General features: G+C 41.4%; 1 protein-coding gene across 5 annotated transcripts in view; it reads right to left on the bottom strand.

The window, feature by feature from the left end:
- Positions 1 to 16932, bottom strand: part of GAB1 (GRB2 associated binding protein 1) — a 79581-nt gene that overhangs the window by 23171 nt on the left and 39478 nt on the right. For 4 of the 5 annotated variants that reach the window (XM_077934062.1, XM_077934064.1, XM_077934063.1 and 1 more), the window contains exon 2: positions 1749 to 2043. In XM_077934062.1, coding sequence (XP_077790188.1) covers positions 1749 to 2043 — 295 coding nt within the window. Of the gene's footprint in view, positions 1 to 1748; positions 2044 to 10744; positions 10825 to 16932 lie in introns of those variants that run through there. The other variant, XM_077934066.1, reaches the window with a different exon arrangement.

The following is a 16932-nucleotide window of genomic DNA, read 5'->3' as shown; positions in this document are numbered from 1 at the left end:
TGAATCACATGATCTGTTTTGATTAAAAGCCCACACGTTATTTTGTACAACATTGTGAACATTTGTACAGGCAACTTCCTACACCTCTTTTATCCTACATTCAATATCACTCTGTATCCTGTAAGTTAATAAAGAGGCAGAGTCTACACACGCAGTGAACTAGGGGTAGGAATGGGGTGGCAGAACGGACTCTACTGCCTCAAGACATGTGTGGATGATGCCAGTTTCAAATGCTCCTCCACATTGAAAATGTGTGTTCATAGGATCTTTCAAAACAATCTGAGAAGTGAACATGCAATTTTTAGATGTACAAATCTATCTCTTGCTGCAGGATTGAAACAGCATTTCTTGCCTTTCCTGCAGAAACCTTACAAAAATTAGGACACAATTTTGAAAAGCCTTCTTCACATTTCAAAATCACTCTAGGAAGACTTGGGCTAAAATCTCACCTTAACCACAGTATAGTTGCAAGGTCTTGGGCAAGATGTTGACTTGGTGTGGACGCGCGGGCTCCTGGAAATCAGCTGATAGGTACTTTGCACCTCCCTTTTTGCTACCTGTGGCCATTTGACCTAAGCCAAGGTTTGACTTAATGTGTTGTACAAACCGGAACTCATGGTTAAGCTCTGTCCTCACTAACCACGAGCTTATAGCCAAGGGTTGTTCCTGGTCACACCTTGTGGTTAGTCTGGAGAGAGCATAACCATAAGTCCCACTTCAGAGGACTTGGGGAGCATATGCATTTGTCCTAAGCCAAGGTTTGGCTTAATGTGACAAGTGAACCAGGAGCCATATCTAACACTGTAGCTCCATACATGCACTGGAGCGTCTTCTTCCTCTCCTCTCCTCTCCCCTCCAGCTCCCCACAGGTCTTTAAAATTAGCTCCAGAGGACACACCAGAGCAGATTTTAAGGGGAACATAGGAGAAGAAGGGGAAACAGAAGTCTCAGTGCACCAGCAGAACCCTTCTATCTTAGCTTCCAAGCATTAATGGTGAAATGGGGGCAATGCGACATCTTGGAGACATTGATGGTGCGTTAACACAAGTCAGCTAGGCATTCCTCATGTTAAAAGTGACATTACATGGTTCAAGACATGCTGGGAAAGTCAGAATAGTCAGTGAATAAATTCTATTTTGTGTCTATGAACGCAGGGGGTAGCTGTTGAGATCCTTGGGGAATTTTGCAATGGTAGGTAACAAATACTAAATCAGGTTCCATTAATTATTATTATTTTATTGCTGTGTACTAAAATATCTGCTTTTCTTTGGCCACTGTTCCACATAACCACAGTCTGGCAAGTCAACCCCAATGCTCACGCTGCAATCAAGCTTTAGCTGTTCAGCTACCTTATTACAACCACAAATATATATGTTTAAATCTACAGCCAGACAAATTATAAAAACGCGTAACTAGCCACTATGCAAATACTCAAGCCTATAAAACCAAATACAGAGCCTTTCTCTTTTGCCTCCAAAAAGGCAATGCCTTCTAGAGAAACATACAAAAATGTGGCTCTATATAGTGTAAAGAATTCAAAACACAACTCTTCAGTTGTTGACTGTGTCTACATGATGACCCAATATTTGCAAACTTCCAAACACTGGGCAGTTTTTTAAAACAAGCAAACACAGCACAGCAGACATCTGCACTGCCTTGCAATTGTCTCATAGGGTGCTTTGGGGTTCCTAGGGGAAAAGAATACAAATTAAATGCTGGGGGAGGGGGGACCAAGGGGGGAATCCTACCTTCTTCAGTAGCGTTGAACCCACAGATTTCACAAATACATTGAACCCACTTATTCATCTCCTCTTCACTGTCGGCAACCAAGTAGAAGACTCTGTCTATTGTGTTGATGTCAAAAATATAGCTGTTTTCAAATTCTTTTTTGTTAAATGTCAATCCAGCATCCACTTGTTGACACAAGTTCAAGTCAATGATACGAATTGGTTTCTTGGCATGGTCATTTTTGTAGTATTCCAACACATCTGGATCCCCTGTCAGTCGACCACTGCGGAGGACAAACCATCTCCTCTTCCATGCCTAGAGAAGGGAAGGCAGAAAAGATTCAGGCAATTCATATTTTATACCAGTGAATTACTCGGCCACAATAAACAGTTTTGTAAAATATTCAAAGCTGCAAAATTGTATCTTAGACCAAAGTTCTGGAAATCTTAAATATCATGAATTATTATTTAGTTTACTAAACCTCCACTAAAAGGAACAGCAGCGGCCTAAGAGGAAAAAGGAGGCACATGGTTGGTCCAGAGTGCAATCTGTTACTAAGAAACTCGGTTCGACTGGAACTCTGCACATGCCCCGAGACATCGATCCAGTTCACATGTAATGCTAAGCGAAGCCACAGCTAACCACCAATGAGCAATCATATGGGTAAGCCAAAAACAAACCATGTCTTGAGCATACAAACCATGGGGGTCAGGTGTGCAGCCAACTCTAAGCCAAACGATGACTTAGCTCCTGATAGCACAGTTGGTGTAGATCCAGGCAGGGGCCACAATTTCCCCTCTGTGTTCACTTGTCACGCCAAGCCATACTTTGGTTGAGCAGTATGTGAGTACTGTGGACAATCAGTGCAGTGCCATTGCAAGACAATAAGAAGAAACTGTGGCAGTTCAAGTTTAGTCCCATCATGGGGAGCTCTAGTGACTTCTACCAAATATCTCTACAGCAGCTGCTGCATAGGAGAATTTCCCTGCAAGAACTGGTATGCACAATCAATCACGAAAGCCTAATTGCCACCACCCCCAATATCTCAGCAACATAAATTCAAATAACATTAATCACTTCTAGGACACCTTCCAGCAAGCACCTACGTCTGGTAATTGAATTAAGTCGAAATTTACAGTAAGTCTAACTTTGAATGGGAAATGCCTCCACCTCTCCCCACAAAAGTCATCTCAGTCACCAGGTTGGACAAAGACCCTTCGTGACATCCCTGCCACTATGCAGCAGGAAACTTGCATTGATAAGCTTGGTAATGACTCAGCAACTGAGTTAATTAGCTCCCAATGTTCCCCTCCATCTTGCTTTGTCCCTAATGTAACTGTCTTTTGTCTTAAGAGTGACTGCTTCCCTCAGGAAGTCCTGTCCCCTCGGTTCCCACTTTGTTCAGTCTTCTGGCCAGGAGCATTGCTCCACAAGTTAAGTGTTTCTCCCATGAGACTGCCCCATTCACCATCCTTTGCCTAGTCTACTTGCCGTCAAGGATCCTCATGGGAGCAGACCTCCTCCCTGCCTCTTCTCCTTGTCTGGTGGTTTAGGCAGGAACTTTAAGGGAACACAAGTTTCACGTGCTCCCTGGACAACATTTGTACAGTATTTTAAAATCCTATTTGGCTGAGCGTTCCAAGGACATCAGAGTGCATGCTTGGGACCTCAAGAAAGCCTCCCCTTCTTTCTCTGGGACAAATAGTGTTTGGCATTTTATTCCTCTCACTTCTCTCCACCTGCTTCATTTCTTAAATCTTGCCATCTTTCTGCCCTCCCATGGTCCAAGCCCAGTTCATCCTCCTGGCATGCCTTGGCCTCCTCTGCACACTGCAACATCCCTGACAATGCTTCTCACTTCTTACACGACAGCAGCCATTAGACTCCCTGCCTCCATCTTTTGGTGTCTCTAAGATAGTAGCAACCTAAGTGTCAACTACTGGTTCAAGTCATGTGGGATAGCCTGCATATAGTTTTTCAACAACCAACCCATCTTGCAATTCTGTAACAGTGCATTTGGTGCTTCAAACCACAAATCAAATTACTCACTCACCACAATTTTGGCACACAAATAAGTAAATATTATTGTGTCTAACTCCAAACTGGGACTGAGTTGTATTTGCTAATTCACCCAAGTGATTAAAAGTGTAAGTACAGTGCAATAACCTCTGTGACGTATAGCAAACTTTGGAACGAAGATTTCAAATATCATACCTTCATGGCTGCACTTTTAAATACATGTGTTCATGTAACATGAACCAGGACATGTGTAGGCTTGGTAACAATAATCCCAATAGGTAACTGGCAGCTCTAAGTAGCATGCTAGCTAAACTCACAATTGCAATACAAAGTGAAAAATTCGGAATTCTGAATGAAAACAAGAATGAAAATTCTTCCTCTTTTATACTATAATTTACATGACCACATACTATCATTGGAGCTCTCATTGTGCTGCTGCTAGACTAGACTGAAACTCCTGTGTCGCCCCGGCAATTCTTCAGTTTGCTTGGACCAGAGATGGCAACTTGGCACAGCCTCTTTTAAACAGCTTTGAAGAAGAAGTTCCAGTACAACTCATATTTGCGCAGTTTATAATCCAAACACTTGTTTAACTTCCAATTATGTGGCTTTTCGGGGGTGGAGAGGAGGGGGGAGATGCCTACAGGCAGAAAAAATATCTGATCTGGGTAGAGAGTACATCCAGGGAGGGGTTGCTCTCTACTGAGACCAAGAGACCAAAACTGCCACTAACAACAGCAAAGGAGGAGGGTCACTCCATCAAACAGCCTCCTGTGAGGATTCCAACACTGTCCCAGTGCAGAAGGAAGAGTCCTGTCCCTCCTGAGCCAGAAGTTGTTACCTGCCCCACTCCCAGATCTGATTGGGGAGGTCATTTTTACGTGGAGAGGCCTGAGTTTGCTTTCCCCCTCCACTCCCTTCCAATACATGAACAAAACTGTTAATAAGACAGGAGTGTTCTAATAAAGAATGCTGTAAGTCCTATGTGGTTGGTATACCCTTAATAATGATCAAGTTCTTTGGGTTGTGTAAAAAATGCTAATGGAGAGGAAGAGGGGGGGAGATACAATACAGAATAAAATGCTGTACAAAACTGAGCTGCAATTTGTGTAATGATGTGGTTGCAACACACCGAATGAAGGTAATTTGGAAGTTTACTTCCTAATCCTGCACATTCATGAGTTGAAATCGCCTCTGTATTTCAGTGCTAACAGAGACCCAATTCAACATGGAGGGTAAAATACAGCTCTCACTGGAGCCAGTTTCATAAACTGATAATCCAAACAGACCTTCTTTTTAGCCTGGCAAGCCACAAAGTACCAAGTATCTGAAACAGTGGCCATTAACACCTGCTTCTGTGCCCCTCCCCTTATCTCCCCAGAAGATTTCTTTTTCCACATAGTGAAAATGGAAATGTTTATTTCAGTTGCATAATGAGTCACTCACACTGAAACTGGCACAGACTATCCTCAGAAACAAAAGCAATTCCATAAACTACACACTAATAAGGCAGACACAAAGCTTCTCTGGATTATAGCACAAAAGCACAATTTAGCAGCAGAATAAAGCTTGAAGCTAGACAAGAGAACTGACATCAGCACGCGTGCTAATCATAGTACAAAGGCCCTTCTATGTTTTGTCAAACTGAAAAGGGAGCCCACATAAATCACTCTTTGTTATCTGAAAATATCTGGCATTCTTGAAGCATGTTCTATTTTTAACATTTTAGTGTTGGCTGCCTGGTGGAAGCTCTACATTGCCTTACTGAGAAGTGCTTCAGAAGCCCATGCTACACAACAGAAGTTAAGGAGCACAGCTTTGGGAGGTACTTTCCAAACCCAAAACATTTGGGTTGTTCCCGAACAGAATTCTTACAAAGTTTATACGTTCATTCTCCCATGAAGAGATACTTTACAAAAATCCACTTACGTTCTGCAACTGGGACACCTGATGTTGGATCTGAAAGAGCATGCTCAGAAAGCCTAAACAGATCTTTGCTTACAGAAGTGTTACTACAATAAGCAAATGTTAACTTTTCCTCCAAGACAGAGAAACGAAACAGCTTAATCCAAACCATAATTAGTGTTGATATTGTAGGGATGTTACACCACCAGCCCTAAAACTGAGGATCAGAATGTTGATCAGTGAAGACAAAGGAACAAAAGCTCTGAGGAGGAATGGGCTACAAACAAAACAATTTACAGCACAGTAGCATGCATGACTACTCGAAAGTAAGGCCTCCCTGTACTCAATGCGGCTAACCCCCATGTATAGGTGTATCGGAATGAGCCTCAATCTCTCGTTTCCTTGCCTTTTAAACAAGCAAACGGTGAGGTTTTCCCTATTTTCCCTTTAATTAAAATAGTTGCTTTATATCATTTTAAATGTGAAAATTCAATGTAATTTGCTTTAAATATTCTCACATTTGTTTTATGGAGTCCTACTTGACAACAGTATCAAATGTCACAATAAACAGAAGCCTGGTTCAGGAATTCAATCATGAGCTTTAACTCCCTACACAGCACAAGACTGGGGCTGCGACCACTGGCCCCACATAACCACCTGACCTCCCTGTGGTATGCATGCAGGATCCTCCCCACTGAAACAACAAGGGTTCCACATCATGCGCAAGAGCAGGAGGCAATGAGCATACGACAAGCTCCCCCTATAGACATCCCCTTGCCAATGTGGGGGCAGAGACAGCCCCATCTTCGAATCCACATACAACTATTATTCAGACATTCAATAGAAAGTTGGTGCCAGGTTGGTCTTAGAGAATGGTGAAAATATTATTTGAGATGAATGGAGTTCCATGTCTCTTAATGCCTTTTGCAAAATCTTTCATAAAAATGAATGAACTGTGGAAAATATCCAGTGCACCTTTACTAAGATATTGACCAAGATATAAAAACACTGTGCACTCACATCTCGTAAGGCTTGTTTTCCAGGAAGCCTCATCTTTTCTAGCAGGGGAAAATAAGGAAAAAACAGTCTCAGTGGAAGTTTCCACTCCACCAGCTATCATCCTTATAATCTGTTCAGAATACACACACACACACACACACACACACGGCCAAAATTTCCTGTTTTCAATCTATTGTCACCATTTGCTAGTTTTGTGTTGGTCAGTTCTAACTTTAGCTTGCTTGTACAAACAAAGAAAACATTGAAAACAGAAAAGCAGCATTGAAGCGCTTTGTGCTTAGCAATCTGAAATGGAATTTGTTCAACTACACTGGAAAAAATAATAGGAAAAAAACAGTCAGAAAGGCAAGAAGAACAAAGAGAGAGAGAGAGAGAGAGAGAGAGAGAGAGAGAGAGAGAGAGAGAGTGAGTCTGCTATGCTTTGCAGTTGTTACGCTTAGTAATTAGTAGTTTTTTATGCAACCCAAAGAACTTTATCACTCTGAAGGGTTTACCAACCACATGGTACTTAGAGCTGTTATAGCATTCTTTATTAGAAACACTCCTAGAATGCTGCTGTCTAATTACAGTTTTGTTCATGTAATAAAAGACTATTCTAAAGGCCATCTCAACCTGTTGTAGCCACGTGGCCAGGGTTATCCAAGGATTGTGTGAGATGCACAGCACACAAAAGTAAGTACAGTGGTATTTTGACTCTCAAAATTAATCCATTCCGGAAGGCCGCTCCAAAACCAAATTGTTCCAAAACCAAGGCGCACTTTCCCATAGAAAGTAATGAAAAATGGATTAATCTGTTCCAGACTTTTAAAAACAACTCCTAGAACAGCAATTTAACATGAATGCTACTATCTAACGAGACCTTTGATCCATAAAATTAAAGCAATAAACAATGTACTGCAGTCACACAATCAACTAATCAGCAGCTGAACGGGGTTGCACACAGTCACAAAAGCAAAACAAAAAAGCCACAAAAACAAAAACGCAAAATAAATAGCAAAAACAGACAGACCTCAGCGTAACACTCAAAACAGAGCAAGTTCGGCTTCCCAAAAAAGTTCGCAAACTGGAACACTTCCGGGTTTGCAGTGTCTGGGTTCCAAGTTGTTTGAGTACCAAGGCGTTTGAGAACCAAGGTACCACTGTATTCCTTTGCACAGCTAAAAACTTAGGAATCCACTTCCACAATATGTAGTGGTGGCCATCAACTTCGTTTTAAAGAGGCATTAGACAAATTTATGGAGGATAAAGCATTCAACAGTTACCAGTCATCATAGCTATGTACTACCACCAGAATGAATGTGTCTCTGAATACAAGTGCTTGGGACTGATGGTGGAAGAGCACCATCTCCCTCATGTCCTGCTCTTGAGATTCCCACAGCAATTGTGGAAGCAGGATGCTGGACAAGACAGGCCTTTTGGTGTGATGAGGTATGAAGGCCCTCTTACGTTCATGTATGTGCTGAAACTCTACAGTTTTATTATTCCATAATTCTAAGGTACAAGTAAAAGTGTTCACAAGCTCAGTTTCCCATCACTGTTAGTATCCACATGGTATGATAAATTATAATGCAATAACTTTAAACTAATTTTCCTATGTACCTACAGTTACTCATTAACCCTATGTTCAAGTTATTAGCCTGAACAGTAGCAAAGGTAAGGTTTAACTTTTGTGACACCAGTAAGGATGACTGAGAAAATGTCATCCTGGCCCCATCAGTGGTGCCCAATAGGCTGGAGAGCTGGTGTAGTTTAGTGGCTAAGAAATTGAGCTGTGAATCTTGAAGTCTGTGGTTCAAATCCCACCTCTTCCATAAACTCATTAGATGGTATTTGGCAGGTCACTCACTCTCAGCCTCAATTCCCACACCCCATGCACAATATGGGAGATAATACTAACCTTATAGAGTCGTTGTAAAAATTACAACTAGCTAACACATGTTAAGGACTTGAAAACACTATATACATTTTAAATATTAATATTAATAAGCTTTGCCATCTTCACTGGTTCCCAATTCACCCCCAGACCTAAATCAAAAGTTTTTAACACCCAACACTAAAGGGAATAGTAAATATGGAAAGGATTTGGTTGCATGTCTTCTTCTAAGAAGAAATACAGATATTCCAAGCTGGCCTGGGATTCTCAGTTATTATGGGTTACTCATAGAATCAGACCATTTTTTAATAATGGGAATGATTTCAGAACATTCCTTTGACTTAAAATCACAATATGAATATCACTCCCATGAAATCCCATCTCATTATTGCAAAAACAAGGGTAGGCAAACCTGTGCTTTTGGCCTGGTTCAGATGTAAAAGGAAATCATGGTTTCCTAATATGCCCAAATTGGTCTTACCTGTGACTTTTTTTTTTAGTTGGATGCTATGCTTCCCTGTGCTCAACAATAGAATACATCTTCAAGTATATTTTCTGTTGTTCAAGAAACGTTTTCTGTCTCTTCTACAACTGTTCTCCTAACTAGATGAACACATTGGAAAGATGTATTGTTTAAATTCCTTTCACTGTCTAGCTTTTGTAAAACTCATCTGATATCATGTTCCATTCCACCATATCCTCCAAGTGGTTCATTCTGGTGGCATTGCTGTAACAGCAGTTCAGAAGCCACCATATATTCCAGTGGTTCCCGTTTTTATATTAAGACAACTTTGGGGGGGCTCTTTCAAGTGCCTCCCCTCATTACTCAACTCTTTATTAATGCCCCTGAATAGAATTGCTCCATATACATCCATTTTACCAACAGTGCCAAGTCTTTTTAAGACTCACAGCTATTTACATTACATTCTTCTAAGTTTCAACCCCTTTCTCTGAATAAAATGTGCAAGCTTTGGTGTAATCTGCTCTCATCAGGACTCATTAAAAAATAAATAACATAAGGAGAAACCAAAATACCCCTCCACCTTAAATGCACAAACTTAGATATGAAGAACAAATGCACTAAAACCAGTCTGTGGTTCTGCTTTGAAAACCAGCAGCTATCACATAAGCTTCCAACCTCTCAAAGGGATAAAAACTGCATTTTAAGAAGTTTAATCCAAGTTTACACCTTTCTGCTTTTCAAAGCTTTTTTTTTTTAATGCACATGCATTAGCAAAATTTGTTATTTATACAGACCACTGCTGTATATTACTCAGAAGCCACACTGTTTTCAATGACACTTAATCCCAGGGTAACTGTATCGGATTGCAGCCTTAATCACTTCATTGGAGCCCCTTTTACTTTCCTGTCAATTTTTAAAATTGTAAACCTCCTGCTAGGATTTGTGTTCATTTGTACTTTCTGTACAGCTCCTAGCAACTTTAAGAACTTTATAAATAATAAGCAGCAGCAGCAACAACAACAACAACAACAGAACAATACAGCAGAGATGGATTGATGAGAAAGACAGACCCTCATATGTTATCTTCTGCCGCTCATCTTTTCTTCCTTTCACATTCCCTTTCAGTACGATGAATGAACATTTACTTTAAAAAGTACAGTAATTTGTTATGAAGCCACACTCTTACATATAAATTCATGACTGTGCAGTTAGAGACCTTGAGAGTAGGCAATTCAACACAACCTCAAGTCACACAACAAAGAACAACTTTCTTGTGGATCAATGAGTATTACAATCTACCGGTTTCATTTTAACAAAGTTACAAGAATCCTCTACTCTGATTTCCACATGTAACATGTCTTAGGCAAGCAGCTGTTTCTCAATAAATGTCATCTAGATTAGCTCTTAAGAACACTGTTTTCAACAACAAACATTAAAAGGTGGACATTACTATACTTTTTGAAAGTGTTCTTTCAGGTTCCAAGGCAGTTGTATTACACACTATCAACAAAGGACTGTTCTTGAAGTCTGAACAGTGACTATTTAAAAAAGACTGAATATATATCATTAAACCAAACAGACTTGCTTAGGAGGAAAAGTTAACCGTAATTTTCTAAAAGACATTTTTTCTATTAAATAAAGTAACTTTAGAGTTGCTTTATTTGCCATTGCAACAAGTTTAAAAACAGGACTGTGCATTTGTACAAAAGGACCTTGAAACTGGATAATAAAAGTACCTCATTTTGTTTTCAGCACAGCCACAAAATCCCGACCATTTCAGTAGTTGTGTCTACCCCAAAATAAGCACAGCGTTAAGTCTTCCTGTCAGCTTTCCATCTCGTTATACACCACCCTATTCTAATAACCTTTGACCAACAGGAAGCAGACACAATAGAATGAAAATAACAGCAATTGTATGCATTCAGAATGATTTAATGTAAAGGAAAGAGGTACTTATTTCACTGGTGAACAAACTGCCTAAAGCTGATTTTATCCTTGCATACCAAATACTATTTTTGTGCTGTGAAGAGGGGGGGAAAGGACAGTGAACACAGGCAGTTGTCATGCACAGTAAACCTATAAAGCTTAATGCCAAAACTCTTAATCTGTTGATTTGTATCTTTCTATGGATTCTCTATTATAATTATTGCTTTTAAAAAAAACCTACATCTCTACATACAGCATACATTTTATATTTCATATGCAGTCCTGCAGGAAAGTTTTAATTGCTTGCAAATGTTGGCAATTATTTCCTGAAAAGAGGATGGTCTGAATGGATGTGGTTCAGTTCAGCTACTGGAGCTAAGTGGGGAAGAGAGTCCACAGAGAACTATATGTAAGCCACTTTGAACTCCCGGGGGCGGGGGGGACGACCAGGGTACAATTGTAGTAAGTACATTTCTTGTTTTCCACTTTTCATTTATGTTATCTCACGAGAGAAGGCTGGCGGAATCATGCATTGCCCTTCCTTTATGTAGCTCAGTTTTAAGATTTCCCAGTGTCAAATTCATTTATTTGACACCTGGCAAAAGAGCAGCTAAGAGCCTCTTCAGTTCTGTGAGCCAAAGTGTGCTTGGAGAAGTTCAGAACACGCTTTTCACTTCCATCCTGAGACTGGAGCCTATGCTACCATAACGCCAAGGAATAACTGAAAAAGGATATCCTGCTCTCCCCCACATGCCTTTAAGGAGACCAACAAAACCAGAGGATACTTAGCACAAGACAAGAGATACCAGGTGCTACTGGCAAATAATGTTAACATGAAATAAGGTTCTAGTGTTGGATTAGCACTCACAAAACTGAGTTAAAAATTAATAGTGTACACTGCAAGTTAGGAAGGAAGGCCAGGAACTAATCATGTTGGGTAGGAAAAAAAAAAGACCACTTACTCACAGCCATTTGCATGTAGAGGGCTTCACAGAAAGAAGGGGCAGTGACTTTGCCACCCCATCGGCCTGACCCCTGATATTATGTAGTTCCCTGGCCTCACACTCCCAACATCTATGCATGAAAGATTGAAGGAAGTTCTATGTGTGTAATCTTCCCCTAAGAAGGCGTCCGTGCACAAAGTAGGGGGTGGGGGGTGGGCAGGGAACCATACACTGCCAGGGGCAAAGGCATAGACTCCCCTTACCTATGGGACCATCATCAAATGAATAATGCCCAAAGGGGGCTGAAGTTGTGCTAACTTCTGCTGGACTCCACATTCTACCAAGAAATTATATGCCTTATAAACTAAATTTACCATTCTGGGAAGCTTGCAGGTGCCTTGTCATGGATGAAAACGGTTACACAAAAGGCATCTTTGATTAAAATGTGGACCTCCTGACCCAGACTCCAACTCCAGTCCTTGGCTTCTGTTCCAACTGCCTTTCAACATACAGAGCTTTCTGCCATTTGGCAACAGTAAATCTAAGAGCAGGGAAGTGTACTGCACTTTCCTGTGATATAAAGGACACCTCTGTGCATTAATGCTGCTAAAAATAGAAAAAAATAGTAGTGCACATGAGTCCCTCACCAAATATACAAGTATTCCTGAACACTTCTTATTCATCTTCTTTCTCCCGTTCTGCATTAGAGGCCCACGTTTAATTTATGAGCCGCAGAAGAACTATGCCTTCATGTTTCCTTTGTTGTTGTCAGTGCTCTGTCACATCATGTTTGGCTGCTTTCAGCTTACCCCCATTTGCCTTTACATTTACCTCAGAAGCAACTCCCAATGGCATTTTTTAAAATCTAGCTTTTATTGCTTGGGGGCTTCTTGAGGCTAAATGTTTTGGCCCAATGCCAGTTATACACATGGCTTGTCGACTGGGCTTCTTAGGACAAACGCACACGTGTGCAAACACAAAAATACAGCAACAAAGTTTGGGTTTTCTTTCTTCACAGTCCTGAACACTGGTAGTTCCCCGGACTCATCTTCAAGATTATCTCGCCAATGTAGAGCTCACAGAACTAGCTGCATAGTTCCCTGGTTCCTGATCGTGATCTGTTTTACTGTCCAGATGTGCATGGAATCCAGTTAGTCAAGAAAACATATTGTGGCACAAGGAAAGACACCTGCAGAACCTTTAAGTGATCTGAAGAAGCGTGTCACATAAAACACAGCACGAGGAGATGCAACCCTCAAGCCATTTCCACAAGTAACTTTGAATTTACAGTATTTTTTTGTACTTCCTGATTCTGTAAGGACAGCAAACAGAAAGGACTCCTGTTCCCTTTCGATCTCATACTAACATCCACATGTTGCACATCGCAAGCAGCCTAAAAGGCCCTTAAAGATATACAAAATGGAATTTGTACCAACATACCTAACATAAGCCTTTTTACTCCACATTTTACATACCGAAACAGTTGCCAGGTGAGGTTAGGGACATCTTGTCCTCCCAACCCCCTGAAAAAGTCTCCATGGTAGTTTATAGAGATGAGTTATTTAAAAAACAAACCATTAGAAAAAAGATAAATGAAACATATAGTGGTACCTCGGATGCGAACGGGATCCGTTCCAGAGCCCCATTCGCATCCTGAAGCGAATGCAACCCGCGTCTATGCGTACGCGGATCGCGATTCACCGCTTCTGCGCATGTGCGTGACGTCATTTTGACCATCTGCACATGCGCAAGCGGCGAAACCCGGAAGTAACGCGTTCCATTACTTCCGGGTCGCCACGGAGCGTAACCTGAAAACGCTCAACCTGAAGCAACTTCAACCCGAGGTATGACTGTATACAAATGTATTTCCTAACACTTAAAAGCCTTAGTATATTACCAGTCAAATATGGATAACTGGAAGATATACTTTAATACCAGGTTCAAATGAGGTAGCAGGGCAGAGTGCCCTCATTCAGCTTCCATGCAGAAATGCTCTTTCCAGGATAGTCCAAACCAGTCTCCCCCCACACACCTTATTCTCAAATTCCCCCACAACACTAAGTTAGCATTCTGTGATCACTGGGCCTGTTTTTAGGTTCCCACCTACCAGTTTTTGCTTTTGTAAACCTTCTGCAAACCTTGGCACTCCCCAAGGCCAGCGTTGGGGGTAAGCACTGTTGGGCACCTGCTAAACTTCACAACACTGCAGGTGGTGACTCCTGACTCCCAGAACCTCCAGGCTCTATTCACCTTTCTTCTCCAGCATAAAATATGGTGGTACAGCAGCATACAATTGTTGCCATGCGCTAGCTTTCTGGGTGGTTCTGTGGACTGGGAACAGAAGGAAAGGCCAAACAAAAGGGTTGTGGTTACCAGTGGCAAAGTAGGAGACGGAGCTGCTTATGGTGGGGACCCACTGAGAGCATCTTGCCCAAGCTCCCCCTTCCCAGCATGCTAGTATTCTTGTGCATGGATGCCGCCATTTTGGTTACAAAAGGATCCACACTGGGAGAATGAATTCTCTGTTAGTATACAGAATTGATACATGAACAAATACATAAACATACAAGCATTCACAACATTGAACGCTTTTGCCAAAGCGAGCATTACACAGCACAAATTTCAGCCCCAAACAAAACTAAGACATATTTTGCCTCAACACTTTTGACTCATTCTGATCATTTATTCTTAAACCGCTGCTCACAACATTTGGCAGATGGTCTCAATCCTGATGCTTGTGAATTTTGGCAAGAAAACCCAGCACTTTCTTCACACTTCTTTAGTTGCATGCTTCTCTGAAAGGAGAAACAGATGCCGCCAGCCTCAGTAAGCTTGCCTTTCCCAGCTAAGGCGCTGCATCTTCTCACAGCAGAACAAAGTTTCAGATCTGGCCAGCCCGAGAGGATCAGAGATATTCCAGATAGCGACACACACACATTTTTAAATTTAAATGCTGGATTCCAAGCTGCATTCCTGTGCTCCCTTTTAGCCACAGAAAACCGCTTAGAGGTTAAAATAGATTCTTTGCAGTCCACCCTGGTGAGACAAGTCTTCACTTGCTGCCAACTGTGCTACCTTCTCATTCGCACAGCTCACTTATATGAATTTGACATTACTATTCCAAAGCAACCGAAGCTGATCTGTTAAAAGTCATGTCCACCACTCCTGCCTTTTGCATCAAATTGCAAACAACCCATCAACAAGGTCTGCTTCCTTCAATACAAGTACTATGGAACTATGGAGTGGCAGTGGCCGAACACTGCAACAGCTTCAGTGTCAATAATTTAATTATGCTGCGGGGTTTGGTACAGGCCACCTTCTTCATTTTAGCATAGATTTGGCTTGTTTTGCTTATACCACCTTGCCTTAAGGCTGTTTCTGCCCTGTTTGGGAAGCCAACTCAACAATTGATTGCAGTGACAATAGGCGCCTTCAGATATCCTTTTTATTGTGCAATCATTATTGGTGTTCAAGTTGGCATCAGGCGGTAATACCCCAGCCAGCATTCAATAGTGTTTGCCCACCCAAATGTTTTGGGGCAGACATAATGATTCGTTTCCAATTAGTTCATGTCCCATAACTTCCTGCTGAAATCCTGTAACTCTTATACCACACATGTTCTGGTTTATGACTATCCCCCTCCATAATGCAACGACACTGGCGAAGCACTGCAGAATAACTAATAAAACAGGATGAGGTGTGGATGGTCAAGTATAAATCCACCTCTAAAGCAGTAGCGTATCATCAATGACATGTTGCAGGGTACAACTGCAAAGAAAACCCAGTCTGGAGAGGACCATTTTGATTAGGTATTGCTGAAGCAATTGGCCCGTGCCTAGGAATGATTAGTTGAGGTCTGTTTGTCTAGCCAATCTATGAAATCATCTCTTTTTAAAATATGAACTATTATGTAGTACTGTCTCCACTCAAAACAAGATAATTGCAATGAACTAATTGCAAACACACACAACATGGATAAAAGCAATGGGAAGTAAGGTGGGGGAGAGAGAGAGACAGAGAGAAGGCAGCATGAGAACTAACCCCCCACCCCCACCCCAAAAAAACCCTTTACTCTCTCAGATCACCTTCCTGAAAGCGGGGTCTGAGAGTTCATATGGCATTCCTGTCTATATACGTTGTATCTTGGGGGCAAGTAATAACAGGGAAATACGCTTCTCAAAAGCATTACCATTTGAAGTGCTCTAACTGCAGGTGCTTATTTGCACCTACATGAAGTCTGGATCTTTTACACAGGAGCTCAGATCCTTTCAAGTTTGCAAAAAGAGCAACCAGGGAAAAGGAAAAAAACATCACACACAAAACCGCAAGTGTAAATCTAACCTCAATACTTAACATTTAATATACCCCATAGCTGGCATGGTGAGTCTGTGGCCCTCCAGATTCTATTGGGTCACTGGGTCCCCAACCCTGCTTTCAATGAACATAGCATTTATTACTCTCAGAAGTTTGGCCTTTTAGGAATCATTAAGCTTGTACTGTATGTAGATCAAAACCTCACTCTTCAAACAAGCACCTCCACGAAACCATCTCAACTTGTCACTAAACCTATGCTGTTGTCTTGTAAGAAAACATCTAACAAGCTCATTCCAAGTAAATGAAGCCATCACAATTTTAGTATCTCTTCCTTGCTATAGAGCTCGTGAAATGATCTTGAAACGCTCAAATCAAGGTTTCGATCATCTAATGAGATGAGGTAATTTGTGTGTGTGGTTTCACAGTGCACTCTGAATGGCAACCCATTACACCAGTCCCCTGGCACAGGGCTAATCAGCTTACCATCTAAACACAGCATTGAAACACTGCCCTGCAACATCTAGAAGCAAAGAGAAAGGGGTGGGGAGGGGGGGCGTAATTGATTACATGCCATTTCTAAGCCAGGTCTTCAAGGCAGTTTATGGATTTCACTAATTTTAGCAGAAAAACACACTTGCATGTTCTGCTAAAGTTACATCATCAGCATTCCACTATTTACAGCTTATTCACCATTGTAATCATTATAACACTGCCGACTGACGAGTCCACCATATTTTATA

The sequence above is a fragment of the Podarcis muralis genome, chromosome 9 (assembly GCF_964188315.1).
Source record: "Podarcis muralis chromosome 9, rPodMur119.hap1.1, whole genome shotgun sequence".
NCBI classification, from domain to species: Eukaryota; Metazoa; Chordata; class Lepidosauria; order Squamata; family Lacertidae; genus Podarcis; species Podarcis muralis.
This window is presented reverse-complemented; position numbering and strand designations above follow the sequence as displayed.